Source organism: Schistocerca gregaria, chromosome 1 (genome assembly GCF_023897955.1).
Source record: "Schistocerca gregaria isolate iqSchGreg1 chromosome 1, iqSchGreg1.2, whole genome shotgun sequence".
Lineage (NCBI taxonomy): Eukaryota > Metazoa > Arthropoda > Insecta > Orthoptera > Acrididae > Schistocerca > Schistocerca gregaria.
In genome coordinates, this window is record NC_064920.1 from 530,330,857 (window position 1) to 530,348,928 (window position 18,072).

At 38.8% G+C, this 18,072-nt stretch overlaps 1 protein-coding gene across 2 annotated transcripts in view; it reads left to right on the forward strand.

Annotated features, from left to right (window-relative positions):
- Positions 1-18,072, forward strand: part of LOC126355095 (ADP-ribosylation factor-like protein 6-interacting protein 1) — a 73,263-nt gene that overhangs the window by 23,605 nt on the left and 31,586 nt on the right. For both annotated transcript variants that reach the window (XM_050005292.1, XM_050005298.1), the window contains exon 3: positions 9,354-9,591. In XM_050005292.1, coding sequence (XP_049861249.1) covers positions 9,354-9,591 — 238 coding nt within the window. The remainder of the gene's footprint in view (positions 1-9,353; positions 9,592-18,072) is intronic.

An 18,072-nucleotide genomic window follows, 5' to 3' on the forward strand; every position in this document is an offset into this window, starting at 1 on the left:
TATTCATTTTTTACTTGCTGAAGTTGAGAAACCAGTGAATATATACTGTAGAATGTCTAAAGTTTATGGTGAAAGTTGTATGAATCGTGCAAATGTTTACAAGTGGGTAGAGCAGTCCAAAAATGGTTGCAACTCAGTGACTGATGAACACTGTTTTGGCCAACCAGCTGCAGTTTCAACTCCCTCACTTGAAAGTCGAATTGATGACATTATTCATGCTGACTGCCATGTGACTATGGAAATGATAGTTGATAAAGTTCAAGTTAGTATTGGTACAGTTCATAACATTATCTGTAACAAGCTGAAGTACCGCAAAACATGTGCAAGATGGGTCCCAAAGGAGTTGACGCAGCTTCACAACCGAGCGAGGTGGCACAGTGGTTAGCACACTGGACTCTCATTCGGGAGGACGACGGTTCAATCCCGCATCCGGCCATCCTGATTTAGGTTTTCCGTGATTTCCCTAAATCACTTCGGGCAAATGCCGGGATGGTACCTTTGAAAGGGCACGGCCGACCTCCTTCCCTAATCCAATGAGACTGATGACCTCGCTGTTTGGTCTCTTCCCCAAACAACCCCAACCCATGGCATGACAAGGCTCAGAGTGCGCACAGAGCTGAAGGAATGTTGTGAGAGAGAAGGTGAAGACTTCCTCAACAAAAACTTAACTTGTGATCATTGTTATGAGCCAGAATAAAAAAAGACAAAGCATAGAGTGGAAGCACACTATCTCACCTGTCCAGAAAAAATTCAAAACTCAAGCATCAGCAGGGGGGTCATGTTGACAGTGTTTTGGATTGCTGAAGGTCCAGTTTTTTGTGATTGTCTCGAAGAGTAGCGTACAACGAACAGTCAATACTACTCGGATTTGCTTTTAAAAACAAGGTGAAGCCAGCTATGAGAGAGAGAGAGAGAGAGAGAGAGAGAGAGAGAGAGAGAGAGAGAGAGAGAGAGAGAGAGAGAGAGAGAGATGTCATGGAACTCGGAAGATAAGTGTGTTTCTCCAGCAAGGCAACACACACCCTCACATTGCGCAACTAACCCGAGAAACCATTGACAGAATGGGCTGGGAAGTACTCCCTTACAGTCCTAATTTAGCAGTTAGTGATTTCCATTCATTTGGTGCACTGAAGGAGGCGTTATGTGGGAAGAGCTTCCAGGACAAAGAGAACATCTAAAAGTTTGGGGAAATTGGTTCAAACATCAAGATAGAGAGTTTTTTGCAGCTGAAATAAAAAAGCTTGTAGCCTGTTGGAACAAATGCATAAATGTTCAAGGGGATTATGTTGAAAAGTAGGAAAAAGTAATCTTTTTCTTTTTTTTTTAATAAACGCTTTTTTATCCAGACCAATTTGTCTCTTTAATTATTGACCGACTCTCGTACATGAAACTTCAAATATTCTTTAGCTATTTCTCTTAAAGTTCTTGTCTGGATGACAAGTATTACAAAGGCCATGGTCACTAAAGGCATAAAGATCCTCTAGAAGACTGAAGATGTGGATTTGTTTAGTCATACTGGCAGACAGTTGCTAACAGTTTATTAATAAAATGAACTGGGAACATTTAGTTGCAGTCTGAAATCAGACAAATGTAGGACTGTTGTTTTAGCATAGAAACATCATAATGTGGTGTGTGGACAATATGTACCAAATAAAGTAATAAAAACATCATGAAGACATCCCATGATTTAATAGATGTTTGAAGAATATTGTGAAAATTGGGATTCTTACACTCTCTCTGTACAAGAGAATGCAGAGAAACTGATGGAGAAAACATAATAGCTTAAGATTGTCCTTCAAAGTTCTGAATACACACACTGACAAGCCAAAGAAACTGGTACACCTGCCCAATGTTGTGTGCAGCCCCGGCAAGCACGCGAAAGTGCCGCAACATGATGTGGCATGGGCTTAACTGATGTCTTAAGTAGTGCTGGAAGGAATTGACATTATGAATCCTTCAGGGCTATCGTTAAATCTGTAAGAGTACGAGGGAATGGAGATGTCTTCTGAACAGCATGTTGCAAGGCATTCCAGATATGCTCAAAAATGTTCATCTCTTGGGAGTTTAGTGGCCAATGTTGTTGTTGTTGTTGTTGTTGTTGTTGTTGTTGTTGTCTTCAGTCCTGAGACTGGTTTGATGCAGCTCTCCATGCTACTCTATCCTGTGCAAGCTTCTTCATCTCCCAGTACCTACTGCAACCTACATCCTCCTGAATCTGCTTAGTGTAGTCATCTCTTGGTCTCCCTCTACGATTTTTACCCTCCACGCTGCCCTCCAGTGCTAAATTCGTGATCCCTTGATGCCTCATAACATGCCCTACCAACCGGTCCTTTCTTTTTGTCAAGTTGTGCCACAAACTCCTCTTCTCCCCAATTCTATTCAATACCTCCTCATTAGTTATGTGATCTACCCATGTAGTCTTCAGCATTCTTCTGTAGCACCACATTTCAAAAGCTTCTATTCTCTTCTTGTCTAAACTGTTTATCGTACATGTTTCACTTACATACATGACTACATTCCATACAAATACTTTCAGAAATGACTTCCTGACACTTAAGTCTATACTTGATGTTAACAATTTTTTTTCCCCCTTCAGGAACACTTTCCTTGCCATTGCCAGTCTACATTTTATATCCTCTCTACTTCGACCATCATCAGTTATTTTACTCCCCAAATAGCAAAACTCCTTTACTACTTTAAGTGTCTCATTTCCTAATCTAATTCCCTCAGCATCACCTGACTTAATTCAACTACATTCCATTATCCTCGTTTTGCTTTTGTTGATATTCATCTTATACCCTCCTTTCAAGACACTGTCCATTCCGTTCAGCTGTTCTTCCAAGTCCTTTGCTGTCTCCGACAGAATTACAATGTCATCGGCGAACCTCAAAGTTTTTATTTCTTCTCCGTGGATTTTAATACCTACTCCGAAATTTTTTTTTTTTGTTTCCTTTGTTGCTTGCTCAATATACAGATTGAATAACATCGAGGATAGGCTACAACCCTGTCTCACTCCCTTCCCAACCACTGCTTCCCTTTCATGCCCCTCGACTCTTATAACTGGCATCTGGTTTCTGTACAAATTGCACATAGCCTTTTGCTCCCTGTATTTTACCCCTGCCACCTTCGGAATTTGAAAGAGAGTATTCCAGTTAACATTGTCTAAAGCTTTCTCCAAGTCTACAAATGCTAGAAACGTAGGTTTGCCTTTCTTTAATTTTTCTTCTAAGATAAGTCGGAGGGTCAGTATTGCCTCACGTGTTCCAACATTTCTACGGAACACAAACTAATCTTCCCTGAGGTCTGCTTCTACCAGTTTTTCCATTCGTCTGTAAAGGGTTCGTGCTAGTATTTTGCAGCAGTGACTTATTAAACTGATACTTTGGTAATTTTCACATCTGTCAACACCTGCCTTCTTTGGGATTGGAATTATTATAGTCTTTTTGAAGTCTGAGGGTATTTCGCCTGTCTCATACATCTTACTCACCAGATGGTAGAGTTTAGTCATGACTTGCTCTCCCAAGGCCGTCAGTAGTTCTAATGGAGTGTTGTCTACTCCCGGGGCCTTATTTCGACTTAAGATGTTTCAGTGCTCTGTCAAACTCGTCACACAGTATCGTATCTCCCATTTCATCTTCATCTACATCCTCTTCCATTTCCATAATATTGTCCTCAAGTACATCGGCCTTGTATAGACCCTCTATATACTCCTCCACCTTTCTGCTTTCCTTTCTTTGCTTAGAACTGGGTTTCCATCAAAGCTCTTGATATTCATACAAGTGGTTCTCTTTTCTCCAAAGGTCTCTTTAATTTTCCTGTAGGCAGTATCTATCTTACGCCTAGTGAGATAAGCCTCTACATACTTACATTTGTTCTCTAGCCATCCCTGCTTAGCCATTTTGCACTTTCTGTCGATATCATTTTTGAGACGTTTTGTATTCCTTTTTGCCTGCTTCATTTACTGCAATTTTATATTTTCTCCTTTCATCAGTTAAATTCAATATTTCTTCTGTTACCCAAGGGTTTCTACTAGCCCATGTCTTTTTACCTACTTGATCCTCTGCTGCCTTCACTACTTCATTCCTCAGAGCTACCCATTCTTCATCTACTGTATTTCTTTCCCCCATTCCTGTCAAGTGTTCCCTCATGCTCTTCCTGTAGCTCTGTACAACCTCTGGTTTAGTCAGTTTATCCAGGTCCCATCTCCTTAAATTCCCACCTTTTTGCAGTTTCTTCAGTTTTAATCTACAGTTCATAACCAATAGATTGTGGTCAGAGTCCACATCTACCCCTGGAAATGTCTTACAATTTAAAACCTGGTTCCTAAATCTCTGTCTTACCATTATATAATCTATCTGAAACCTGTCAGTATCCCCAGGCATCTTCCATGTATACAACCTTCTTTTATGATTCTTCAACCAAGTGTTAGCTATGATTAAGTTATGCTCTGTGCAAAGTTCTACCAGACGGCTTCCTCTTTCATTTCTTCCCCCCAATCCATATTCACCTACTATGTTTCTTTCTCTGCCTTTTCCTACTGTTGAATTCCATTCACCCATGACTATTAACTTTTTGTCTCCCTTCACTACCTGAATAATTTCTTTTATTTCATCATACATTTCTTCAATTTCTTCATCATCTGCGGAGCTAGTTGGCATATAAACTTGTACTACTGTAGTAGGTGTGGGCTTTGTGTCTATCTTGGCCACAATAATGCATTCACTATGCTGTTGGTAGTAGCTTACCCGTACTCCTGTTTTTTTATTCATTATTAAACCTACTCTTGCATTACCCTTATTTGATTTCCTATTTATAACCCTGTATTCACCTGACCAAAAGTCTTGTTCCTCCTGCCACCAAACTTCACTAATTCCCACTATATCTAACTTCAACCTATCCATTTCCCTTTTTAAATTTTCTAACCTACCTGCCCGATTAAGGGATCTGACATTCCACGCTTCGATCCGTAGAACGCCAGTATTTATTCTCCTGATAACGGTGTCCTCTTGAGTAGTCACCACCTGGAGATCTGATTGGGTGACTATTTTACCTCCGAAATATTTTACTCAAGAGAGCGTCATCATCAATTTAATCATACAGTAAATCTGTAGTTACGGCTGTAGTTTCCCCTTGCTTTCAGCTGTTCGCAGTACCAGAACAGCAAGGCCATTTTGGTTAGTGTTACAAGGCCAGATAATCATCCAGACTGTTGCCCCTCCAACTACTGAAAAGGCTGCTGCCCCTCTTCAGGAACCACACGTTTGTCTGGCCTCTCAATAGATACCCCTCCGTTGTAGTAGAGGTGAGGTTTAGAGCTTGGTGTCACGCCATCATCGAGGATACATGTGTGGGCCTCTGGCTCTGTAGAATGGTTTGCATGCTGACACTTATTGGTGGCCCAGCATTGAAATCTGCAGCAATTTGTTCATGCACCAACTGTAACACCACATTCAAACTCATTTAAATCTTGATAATCTATTTCTGTAGCAACAGTAACCAATCTAAAAATTGTGCCAGACACTTGTCTTATATTGGTGTTGCCGACTGCAGTGCTGTATTCTGCCTGTTTACTTATCTTTGTATTTGAGTATGCATGCCTGTACCAGTTTCTTTGGAGCTTCAGTGTGTAAAGCAATGAGCACATCACAAACTTTAATCCAATCTTTTATTGCTGAGTCTGGTGTTGAAACTGATGATTGTAGACTCTAAGTCAAAATATTAAATTTTGGCTTTAAACAAGTGGGTAATACCATATCAACATTTGACCACTGTACACACAAATGAAATATAAATACTGAATGACATTTAGACTCCCCAAAGTGATCAAGGTTCCAAACCAAGATGAGATTGCTATTGGATTTTACATGGATTAATCTGGTGGAATTAATTTATTACTTTGTTCATAATTGTCAAGGTTCTTGTGACTATTAAAGTGTACAGGTCACTCTCATTTACAAAAATGTAAAAGAAGTGACACAGAAAACAACAAGCTAGTATCTCGATCCACCTCCTGTCTGGGGATCCTAGAGTGGATTCTAATCCTGAACGTTGTTGTTCCTAGAGTAAAAACAGTTACTCTTAGGGAATCAGTATTAGTCAGTATTAGTTTGGAGGAAACCTTCGTAGCAAAGCTCTCATTCAATATTTCGCAGTTACTGCAAGCAGGTAGACAGACAGATTCCGTTGCCCTAAATTTTTGAAAAGTGTTTGACATTGTATCTCACTGTTGACCAGTAATCACAATGCAATCATAGGGAGTATTTTCACAGATATGCAACTGGCTTGATGACTGTTCTATGATTTAACAGGGAGTGTCATCAGCACTACTAGAGTGTTAGCTGATTACTGTATCGTCATTGGATGATCATAAGGAAATGCAGAAGATCCAAGAGACATTTTCCACTTGTAGTGAATGACTGTTATGATTTCTGACTGTAGGATTAGTGGTTAACTACCAGAGTACACTACATTGTTTAATTAAACAAGCATATGAAATGATATGAACACACAAAATCAATATTACGGAAGGCAGATGGAAGGCTTAAAGACATTGGAATAGATCTGGGGAAAATGCTGTGCATCTTTAAAAGAAATCTCGTACAAGATGCAAGTGCACCCAGTTATAGACAGCATTCGGAGCCCATATCAAGTAGATATGAAGGTTGACCGTGAACAAATTCAGATGCTTATTGCTAGGATCATAACACGTAGTTACAGACCATTTGAAAACGGAACAGATGTGTTTAGGGAGCTTAAAGAGGAGGTTTTGGATGAAATGTGACATTGCTATCACAAAAGCCAAATGGATTACTGTATGAGAACCATTTTTGAATATGAGTGTACAACAAAGTTGCTGCCAGCAGTGTTTGTCTCGTAGGTATCATTAGAAAAGAGAAATTAGGGTTCATACAAAGGCATATAAAGTCATTTCTCCCTCTTAACACATGACTTCAGTAGTACAGAAAAGTTGTATAAGTGCAGTTTCTACACTGTAAAGAATCTTGTGAAGGTACACCTATTAGTGGACTTTAATATGGAATGTGTTAACCCATCACCTTTATGACAGCTAGAACTCTGCTTGGTACACTTTCGGTGAGATGTCTGAAGGTCTAGAGGAATGGCCCATTCTTCCTCGAGAGCCGAAACCAGAGAAACAAACAATATTGGTCATTGAGGTCTGGAGCAAAGTCAGTATTATAACTAAGTAGATGTTACATTTGATTGAGCCTGGGACTCTTTCATGGCAGTCTATTTCAGTAATTACCTAGTTAAAGCTGGTTTGTCATAGAGTACATTGTCATGCTGATACACTTACTCATCTTCACCAAATTGTTCCTCTACTATGCACAGTACACAGTGCTGTAAGGTACGTTCATATCCTTCCACAGTTGCATTTTCACAAGTACAAGACACTACGCATTATGGCAGGTAATATTGTTCAGGCATTTGCCAAATCCAAACCCTTTCATTGGAGCGCTGCAGTGTATAGCATGATTCACCACTCCAAATTGTGGATTTCTAGTCATCAGCTGTCTTCACACCACCTCACGTGGCACTTAGCACTGACTGCAGAAATGTGTGGCTTATGAGGAGCTGCTTGACCATTGTATCCATTCTTTTTAACTCCTTTTCCACAGTCGTGGTAGCTGGACTGTTGGTAGCACTTTGGAAATAGCGATTTCTTCTACTGATTTCATGGGATTTTCTTAAAACATCCTCCACAATGATACATGTTCCATCAATACTTGATGTCTGTTTCATCTTGGTTTGTTCCTTTGCATTTCCACTGCAGTCACAAGAGTTGACTTATGCAGCTTTAGGAGTGTCGAAATATCACTGGTGGATTTGTTGTTCAGGTGAATTCTGATGACATCTCTTGATGGATCCATTCTGCTGTTACTGTTTCTCCACTGACAACACGATGTCCCTACCTTCTTTCGTATTATTGGGTCCACCTCTCATGATGTCTAGTGCTCAGTTACACGTTACACAGGGATATCAAGATACTTTTGATCAGATAATGTATGTAGATGTAGTGCTGTAAAGAAATATACTGAGTATTCATGTCTGAAAATTAAAATGTAAGAACACATCACCCATTGGTATAAAATAATAATTTTACATGTAAATATAGATTCATCAATAAAGGTAAGTCTTTCTTCTAACTCATGTTGACACTGAATCATACATCAGATATAGCGTAATCAGTTGAATTAGTTCCTTGTTCACATGAATTTGTCTTTTATTCAGGAACTTTAATGGCAGTTTCTAGTAAAGAAACTACAATTGCCTATAATATAAGTTTCTTCACAGCATTATTTCAAAAATTGATGACACCTCATTAACAGAGGAAACTTTGATGGTCAATAATCACACATAGGTACAGCAGGCAACCAAAACTGCTGAAACAACTACAAGCAAGTGATGTACAGATTGATAATGTACATGTGTCTGCCAGAAAACCCACTAAACTTCAGTGAAAAGATCCATCTGGTTAACAAGTCTTAAAGGCCTTGCTGGGAAATTGATAAGAAGTTACTCAAACTCAAAAGTGGAATTCCTTTACTGTGTTGTGCTAAGATAGTCAGTAAACAATTTTTTTTGGTTTTTTTGAAGATTGTTGTTAATTGTCACAGAAAAGGGGGAGGGGTGGTGTAAAATGAATAAAAGGAGAAAGTATAGAGTTGAAGAAATCTATCCTCTGCTCAGGGGTAGTGGCTTTAATGAAGAAAGTTATGGCCAAGAAATCAAAGTAAGCCAAAAAATGCAGTTTACACAGAGCTGTCAACATCCCACAAAAAAATAAAATAAATTAGTTTTCCAAAGCCCAAGTGTGATCGAATTTGTTTTGTGAAAATCACAACAGTGAAAAACTTTTGGAAGACTTCAGTGAGAAAAACTCGCATTTCATTCATTTCGAGATGTTCACTCTTTCTAAAGTCAAAAAAAGAAAGCAAGATTGGTCCAGTGAGAGTGTTAAGACGTGCTCTTTGGGGCGTTAGAGAGAAATTATCATTTCTCATCTTGGCAGATAGCACACACCTAATTAACACCTGACTAGTACACAGTGACATTGTTAATGAAATAGCCGTTCTAAACATTGTCATTACCATAATAATTGTTGTAACTTTGTTGTCAGTCCTCAAAGTCAATTCAGCTTATCCTTCAGAAATACATTATTTTCCTCAGTGGTAGGAATCTGTTTGAGAATGAGACTGCCATATGTGACTACACAAGAAATGGCACAAACACAAAATTAGACTGTAGATACTCTTGTAAGGTCCTTAAAGCCCTATAGCTTTATAAGCAATGTTACTTCTTACTTTTTAATAATCATTGTATTGTTTTTACAGCCTTTTCTGGTACCTTGACCCATCTGTGTTAACTACAATATCAGTTGTGGGTCTGTTAACAACTCTAGTCGATTACCTGGTGCCCACATTGACAGCTAGTATTTGTCATCCTGACAGTTGGACTGGAGTCAAGGAACGACAGTTGGAAGATATTTGTCGTGGCTTGGCATCCTTGCAAGGCCAAATCACACAATGGATATGCATTTTATCAGAAACGCGTCAATCTAGACCCAGGCTGGTAAGTCAAGCCACATGTTTACTGATTATGCCTGCATTCTGCGTATTTTTCTTCACAGTAGTTTTTAGATTTTAGTGGCTCAAATGGAAGTATTTCCCCTAACTGTTAAACTGGAACTGGTGTATAATACCATCATCTTAGTAAAAAAACTTAAAATAGATGTTATTGAAAGAAATGCATTTGAAACTTTCTTAAAATTTTAATTGTAAACAATGAGTTTGAAATAATTCTGATCTGATGTGAGTATTTAGTCTGAAAAACCTAGTAGTTGTAGGTTTGTTTTGATTTTCCTTTCAAAAATTTCTTCCTTTTTACAAAAATGGAGCTCTTTGTGCCATTTCACACCAAGTGATGTAATTTTGGAAAAAGTTGGCTTATGACCGTCATGGAGTTTGGTTAAATTTTTTGTGAACGTTTGTATATGTTCCCAAAAACATTGGCAAAGTTTCACCAACACTAATTCAATACTTTTGGAGATATAGCCATTCATTTGTCCCCATAGTGAAACTATCGACAGTGCACCCATGAGCTTTCGGCAACTTTGAAACATAATATCTCCAAGAATATTTTCTTGAAAGAAACAAAACTGAGCCATCTTGTACATATTGCACTTTCTTAAGCAGAATAATAAAAATAGATTTACTGAGCAATGTTCGTATGGATAATTCGAAACAAAATCAGCTGGGGTGGGAACACTCGAAAAAAAAAAAAAAAAAAAAAAAAAAAAAAAAAAAAAAAAAAACTTTTATATCTCCATAAGTATTTGCAGGATAAACCTGAAACTTTGCACTTAATAATTCACCAATGCGAGGTCATAGAATACACAGTTTCATTCTCATACTGCTTTCTAGTAGTGTATGTATTGAGGGCAAAGTTGACAATTTTTTAAACACAAAAATACATATTTTTGGCCTATTTTTACAAAGTCTACTTCTGTCGACTTTTTAAAATCATTTTCATTAGAAAGACCACATCATCAAACCACTGAGAAAAACTGTTATTGATAATGTGGAGGTGCATTGAAAATGGGCCTCCTATTTCTCTGGCACTCAGTTGTTTAATACAGTCTATGGAAGATAATATCTAAAGTACTGAGGATTAGGACATTAGCCTGTATCAGAAAAATTGAAAATAAGTAGTGTTGTTGTTTGGTCATCATCATCATTTAAGACTGATTATGCCTTTCAGTGTTCAGTCTGGAGCATAGCCTCCTTATAAAATTCCTCCGTGATCCTCTATTCAGTGCTAACATTGGTGCCTCTTCTGATGTTAAACCTATTACTTCAAAATCCTTCTTAACCGAATCCAGGTACCTTCTCCTTGGTCTGCCCCGACTCCTCCTACCCTCTACTGCTGAACCCATGAGTCTCTTGGGTAACCTTGTTCTCCCGTGCGTGTAACATGACCCCACCATCTAAGCCTGTTGGCCCTGACTGCTACATCTATAGAGTTCATTCCCAGTTTTTCTTTGATTTCCTCATTGTGGACACCCTCCTGCCATTGTTCCTGCAATCATCCTAGCTACTTTCATATCCGTAACCTCAACCTTGTTGATAAGGTAACCTGAATCCACCCAGCTTTCGCTCCCATACAACAAAATCGGTCGAAAGATTGAACAGTGCACAGATAACTTAGTCTTGGTACTGACTTCCTTCTTGCAGAAGAGAGTAGATCGTAGCTGAGCGCTCACTGCATTAGCTTTGCTACACCTTGCTTCCAGTTCTTTCACTATGTTGCCATCCTGTGAGAATATGCATCCTAAGTACTTGAAACCGTCCACCTGTTCTAACTTTGTTCCTCCTATTTGGCACTCAATCCGTTTATATTTCTTTCCCACTGACATTACTTTCGTTTTGGAGATGTTAATCTTCATACCATAGTCCTTACATTTCCAATCTAGCTCTGAAATATTCCTTTGCAAACTTTCAATCGAATCTGCCATCACAACTAAGTCATCCGCATATGCAAGACTGCTTATTTTGTGTTCACATATCTTAATCTCACCCAGCCAGTCAATTGTTTTCAACATATGATCCATAAATAATATGAACAACAGTGGCGACAGGTTGCAGTCTTGTCTTACCCCTGAAACTACTCTGAACCATGAACTCAATTTACCGTCAACTCTAACTGCTGCCTGACTATCCATGTAAAGACCTTTAATTGCTTGCAAAAGTTTGCCTCCTATTCCATAATCTCAACTTCCTCCTAGGAACCCGGTCATATGCCTTTTCTAGATCTACAAAGCATAGATACAATTCCCTGTTCCACTCATAACACTTCTCCATTATTTGCCGTAAGCTAAAGATCTGGTCCTGACAACCTCTAAGAGGCCTAAACCCACATTGATTTTCATCCAATTGGTCCTCAACCAATACTCGCACTTTCCTTTCAACAATACCTGAGAAGATTTTACCCACAACGCTGATTAAAGAGATACCTCTGTAGTTGTTACAATCTTTTCTGTTTCCATGTTTAAAAATTGGTGTGATTACTGCTTTTTTTTCAGTCTGATGGAACCTGTCCCGACTCCCAGGCCATTTCAATTATCCTGTGTAGCCATTTAAGACCTGAAATTCCACTGTATTTGATGAGTTCCGACTTAATTTCATCCACCCCAGCTTTATTGCACGGCAATCTATTGACCATTTTCTCCACTTCCTCAAATGTGATACTATTCCCGTCATCATTCCTATCCCATTCTACCTCGAAATCTGAAACATTACTGATTGTATTTTCACCTACATTGAGCAACTCTTCAAAATATTCCCTCCATCTGCCCAAGGCATCCACAGGATTCACCAGCAGTTTTCCTGACCTGTCCAAAATACTTGTCATTTTCTTCTTACCTCCCTTTCGAAGACTGCTAATTACTCTCCAGAATGGTTTTCCAGCAGCTTGACCCATAGTCTCCAACCTGCTTCCAAAGTCTTCCCAAGATTTCTTCTTGGATGCTGCAATTATCTGTTTGGCTTTGTTTCTTTATCTGTTTGGCTTTGTTTCTTTCTTCAACATAACTTTCACTGTCTACCTGAGTTCAAGTATGTAGCCATTTTTGATACGCCTTCTTTTTCCTTTTACAAGCTGCCTTGACTGTGTCATTCCACCAAGCTATTTGCTTCTTCCTGCTTTTACACACTACTGTTCCAAGACATTCTTTAGCCACTTCTAGTACTGTGTCCCTGTACCTTGTCCATTCCTTTTCCAGTGACTGTAATTGACTACATTCAACTACCTGGTACTTTTCTGAGATCGCTGTTATGTACTTGTGCCTGATTTCCTTATCCTGAAGTTTCTCCACTCTTATCCTCCTACATATGGACCCGACCACCTGCACTTTTGGCCTCAAAATCCCAATTTCACTGCAGATTAAATAATGATAAGTGTCATTAAAGAATCCCCTGAATACACGTGTGTCCCTCACAGCCTTCCTGAATTCCTGATCTGTTATTATATAGTCAATGACAGATCTGGTTCCCCTGCCTTCCCAAGTATACTGATGAATGTTCTTATGTTTAAAAAAGGAGTTTGTGATTACTAAGCCCATACTGGCACAGAAATCAAAGAGTTGTTTCCCGTTCCTGTTGGCCTCCATATCCTCTCCAAATTTACCCATAACCTTGTCATACCCTTCTGTTCGGTTTCCAATCCTGGCATTAAAATCACCCCTGAGCAGAACACTGTCCTTGTCCTTTACTCTAACAACTACATCACTGAGTGCCTCATAAAAACTATCCATCTTACCTTGATCTGTCCCTTCACAATGTGAATATACTGACACAATCCTAATTTTCTTGCTAGACACTGTCAAATCTATCCACATCAGTCGTTCGTTTACATACCTTATTGCAACTACGCTGGGTTCCATTTCTTTCCTGATGTAAAGCCCTACACCCCATTGTGCTATTCCTGCTTTGACTCCTGACAGGTAGACCTTGTATTCTCCCACTTCCTCTTCTTTCTCACCCCTTACCCGAATGTCACTAATAACTAAAACGTCCAGCCCCATCTTACTTGCAGCCTCTGTCAGCTCTACCTTCTTCCCAGAGTAGCCCCCATTGATATTAATAGTTCCCCATCTCATTACCATTTGTTTGCCAAGTTTTACCTTGTCAGTTAGAGGTGGGACTCCGTCACCTCCAAAGGTCCGAGGCATTTTGCTCTGATTGTTGCCAGCATCATATTTAAAGTACCAGGGAAGCAGGTTGCTTGCCTTACTTGCACTGAGTCCCATTGGGTATTACCCCTAACAGTTGAGGGACTAACCGGTGGATTTGGTAGTCTTTGCCGTATGAGCACAAAGGTGACCACGACTCAGAATATGTCAGAGATGCCCTGCCTTATTCCAAAGTAACTGGTATCCTTATTGTCGGGCCACTAATATGTTGCCCGTGGTTAATGAACTAGGACATGACTACAGGAACCCACACGATGAACCATTGTTTGGTAATTAAAAAAAAAATTGCTCCAGCATTCAGCTTTGCAGAATTCTGTTTATAAAAAATGAAATGGAATAAAGAATCCAACAAAAAGAATAGTTTTCTCTTTTTTGTGTTCTAGTAATTTGAGGCAATTAGGTTTGAAAAGTGTAATTTTTCTTCTGTGTTATCAAAATTTCTCCCCAAACTATTCCATTATGGGCACCATATGGCCAGCAGTATAGCTTTCCTCTTGACGTCTTACAGCAAATAAATGAAACCTGTAACACTTACAGAAATGTATTGTCAGGCTTGAGATACTGTGTAAAGAAACTCATGGGCTTGGAAATGTGTAGTAAAGAAACTCAACTGGGGCTGCTATAGCTATCGCACGTTGGTGTTATGGGATGGGAATGCTGGTTTTCTCTCGCCAGAAGGAAACTACTGTGGCAAGCCACTATGGACAATAGCAACACATTTATACAGTTTCTCACATGTACCATATAAATTGCAAACTATGCTGACTCGAAGAGCACTATACCTTAAACTGTAATTAAACTAGCTTGTCAATAGCATTATAGAATAAAGAGGTATACAAATAATTCTCTATAACTTGAATCCATTCCAAGAAAGGTCAAGAAGACTGCTGTTAACTTCATCAAAATTTACACAATGTCACAGTGCTGTAAAACTTGAAAGCTACTTAAACGATTGTGCTAGAGCTGTTATGTAACAATTTTATTGCCATGATCTTCACTGCCTTCGTAACACACATTTAAATTGCGAAGTTTATAACCAGTTTGATGTTGTAAAGCAGAAAAATGGAATTAAATATATCACAATGAGTTGTGACAAGACATTAATTATTTTAAGTTTTTCAAGTTATTTATACTTTTATCCCACTTCCTAGTCACAAAAATTTTTTATATTGCCTTCTCTCAAGAGTACTAAACAATTATTGAATTATAGTTTGAGTCTCAGTGGTAGATGGGTCAATTTTCTATGCACTTCAACCTTATCGCCATTTTTTAGGGCTATATACGCTAGTATTGTACAGCTAAATGTAGTTTTTAGGTGGTTGAGAACATGTTCTTTCAAATGAAAAGGATTAAAAGAGTCTGTAGAATACTTTTTATGAAAGTGTACAAAAAATTGTCAAATTTGCTCTCAATTTGTAAACTGTTGGAACACAGTAGGAAAATGAAATTTTATGTTCTAAGATGTTGTATTGAAGAGTTATTATGTGCAAAGTTTCAAGTTTATGCTGCAATTAGTTCTAGAAATATAAGAAGCTAACTCAAAATTTATTCAGACATCTATTTTTTTGGCCAAATTTGCATCACCTTACCATTGTATTCTTCTGTTGTTGTTGTTGTTGTTGTTGTTGTGGACTTCAGTCCTGAGACTGGTTTGATGCAGCTCTCCATGCTACTCTATCCTGTGCAAGCTTCTTCATCTCCCAGTACCTACTGCAACCTACATCCTTCTGAATCTGCTTGGTATATTCATCTCTTGGTCTCCCTCTACGATTTTTACCCTCCACGCTGCCCTCCAATGCTAAATTGGTGATCCTTTGATGCCTGAGAACATGTCCTATCAACCGGTCCTTTCTTTTTGTCAAGTTGTGCCACAAACTTCTCTTTTCCCCAATCCTACTCAATACCTCCTCATTAGTTATGTGATCTACCCATCTAATCTTCAGCATTCTTCTGTATCGCCACATTTTGAAAGCTTCTATTCTCTTCTTGTCTAAACTATTTACTGTCCATGTTTCACTTCCATACATGGCTACACTCCATACAAATACTTTCAGAAAAGACTTTCTGACACTTAAATCTATACTCGATGTTAACAAATTTCTCTTCTTCAGAAACGCTTTCCTTGCCATTGCCAGTCTAAATTTTATATCCTCTCTACTTCGACCATCATCAGTTATTTTGCTCCCCAAATAGCAAAACTCCTTTACTACTAAAGTGTCTCATTTCCTAATCTAATTCCCTCAGCATTACCCGACTTAATTCTACTACATTCCATATCCTCGTTTTGCTTTTGAGGATGTTCATCTTATACACTCCTCTCAAGACACTGTCCATTCCATTCAACTGCTCCTCCAAGTCCTTTGCTGTCTCTGACAGAATTACAATGTCATCAGGGAACCTCAAAGTTTTTATTTCTTCTCCATGGATTTTAATACCTACTCCAATTTTTTCTTGTGTGTCCTTTATTGCTTGATCAATATACAGATTGAATAACATCGGGGAGAGGCTACAACTCTGTCTTACTCCCTTCCTAACCACTGCTTCCCTTTCATGCGGCTCGGCTCTTATAACTGCCATCTGCTTTCTGTACAAATTGTAAATAGCCTTTCACTCCCTTTATTTTACCCCTGCCACCCTCAGAATTTGAAAGAGAGTATTCCAATCAACATTGTCAAAAGCCTTCTCTAAGTCTACAAATGCTAGAAACGTAGGTTTGCCTTTCCTTAATCTTTCTTTTAAGATAAGTCGTAGAGCCAGTATTGCCTCACGTGTTCCAGTATTTCTACGGAATCCAAACTGATCTTCCCTGAGGTTGGCTTCTACTAGTTTTTCCATTCGTCTGTAAAGAATTTGTGTTAGTATATTTCAGCTGTGGATTATTAAACTGATTGTTCGGTAATTTTCACATCTGTCAACACCTGCTTTCTGTGGGATTGGAATTATTATATTCTTCTTGAAGTCTGAGGGTATTTCGCCTGTTTCATACATCTTTCTCACCAGATGGTAGAGTTTTGTCAGCACTGGCTCTCCCAAGGCCGTCAGTAGTTCTAATGGAATGTTGTCTACTCCGGGGGCCTTGTTTCGACTCAGGTCTTTCAGTGCTCTGTCAAACTCTTCACGCAGTATCTTATCTCCCACTTCGTGTTCATCTACATCCTCTTCCATTTCCATAATATTGTCCTCAAGTACATCGCCCTTGTATAAACCTTCTATATACTCCTTCCACCTTTCTGCTTTCCCTTCTTTGCTTAGAACTGGGTTGCCATCTGAGCTCTTGATATTCATACACGTAGTTCTCTTCCCTCCGAAGGTCTCTTTAATTTTGCTGTAGGCAGTATCTATCTTACACCTAGTGAGATTAGCTTCTACATCCTTACATTTGTCCTCTAGCCATCCCTGCTTAGCTATTTTGTACTTCCTGTTGATATCATTTTTGAGTTGTTTGTATTCCTTTTTGCCTGCTTCATTTACTGCATTTTTATATTTTCTCAATTAAATTAAATATTTCTTCTGTTACCCAAGGATTTCTAGCAGCCCTCGTCTTTTTACCTACCTTATCCTCTGCTGCCTTCGCTACTTCATCCCTCAGAGCAACCCATTCTTCTTCTACTGTGTTTCTATCCCCCATTCCTGTCAATTGTTCCCTTATGCTCTCCTTGAAATTCTGTACAACCTCGTGTTCTTTCAGCTTATCCAGATCCCATGTCCTTAAATTCCCACCTTTTTGCAGTTTCTTCAGTTTTAATCTACAGGTCATAGCCAATAGATTGTGGTCAGAGTCCACATCTGCCCCCTGGAAATGTCCTACAATTTAAAACTGATTCCTAAATCTCTGTCATACCTTTTAGGATCTCCAGGGTTCTTCCATTGTATCCTAGGGCCTTATATGAATATGATTTATTAGACTGAAAACTGAATGAAAGAGTCTGAAGAAGACTTTTTAGTGGGCCAATAGAGTCATATATATATATATATATTACTCTCATCAGCTTAACCCTCAATTTGTGAACTATTGGGAAGCAGTAAGAGATGGTATTTTTACATGCTAAGACCTTGTATTTGTCAGTTATTATGTGCAACAGTAGTTTGAGTTGATTCTGCAGGTACTTTGGGAGAGAGAAAATGCAAGAGCAAGACTTGACACTTTTTTTAAGCAATTATTTTGTCCGCTGACTTTGCTTCAGATTATCCATATGAAAATGGCTTAGCAGATCTGTTTTTATTATTTGCTTCAGAGAGTGCTAAATGATGAATAAGATGATGCAGTTTTGTGTCTTTACCGAGCGAGGTGGCACAATGGTTAG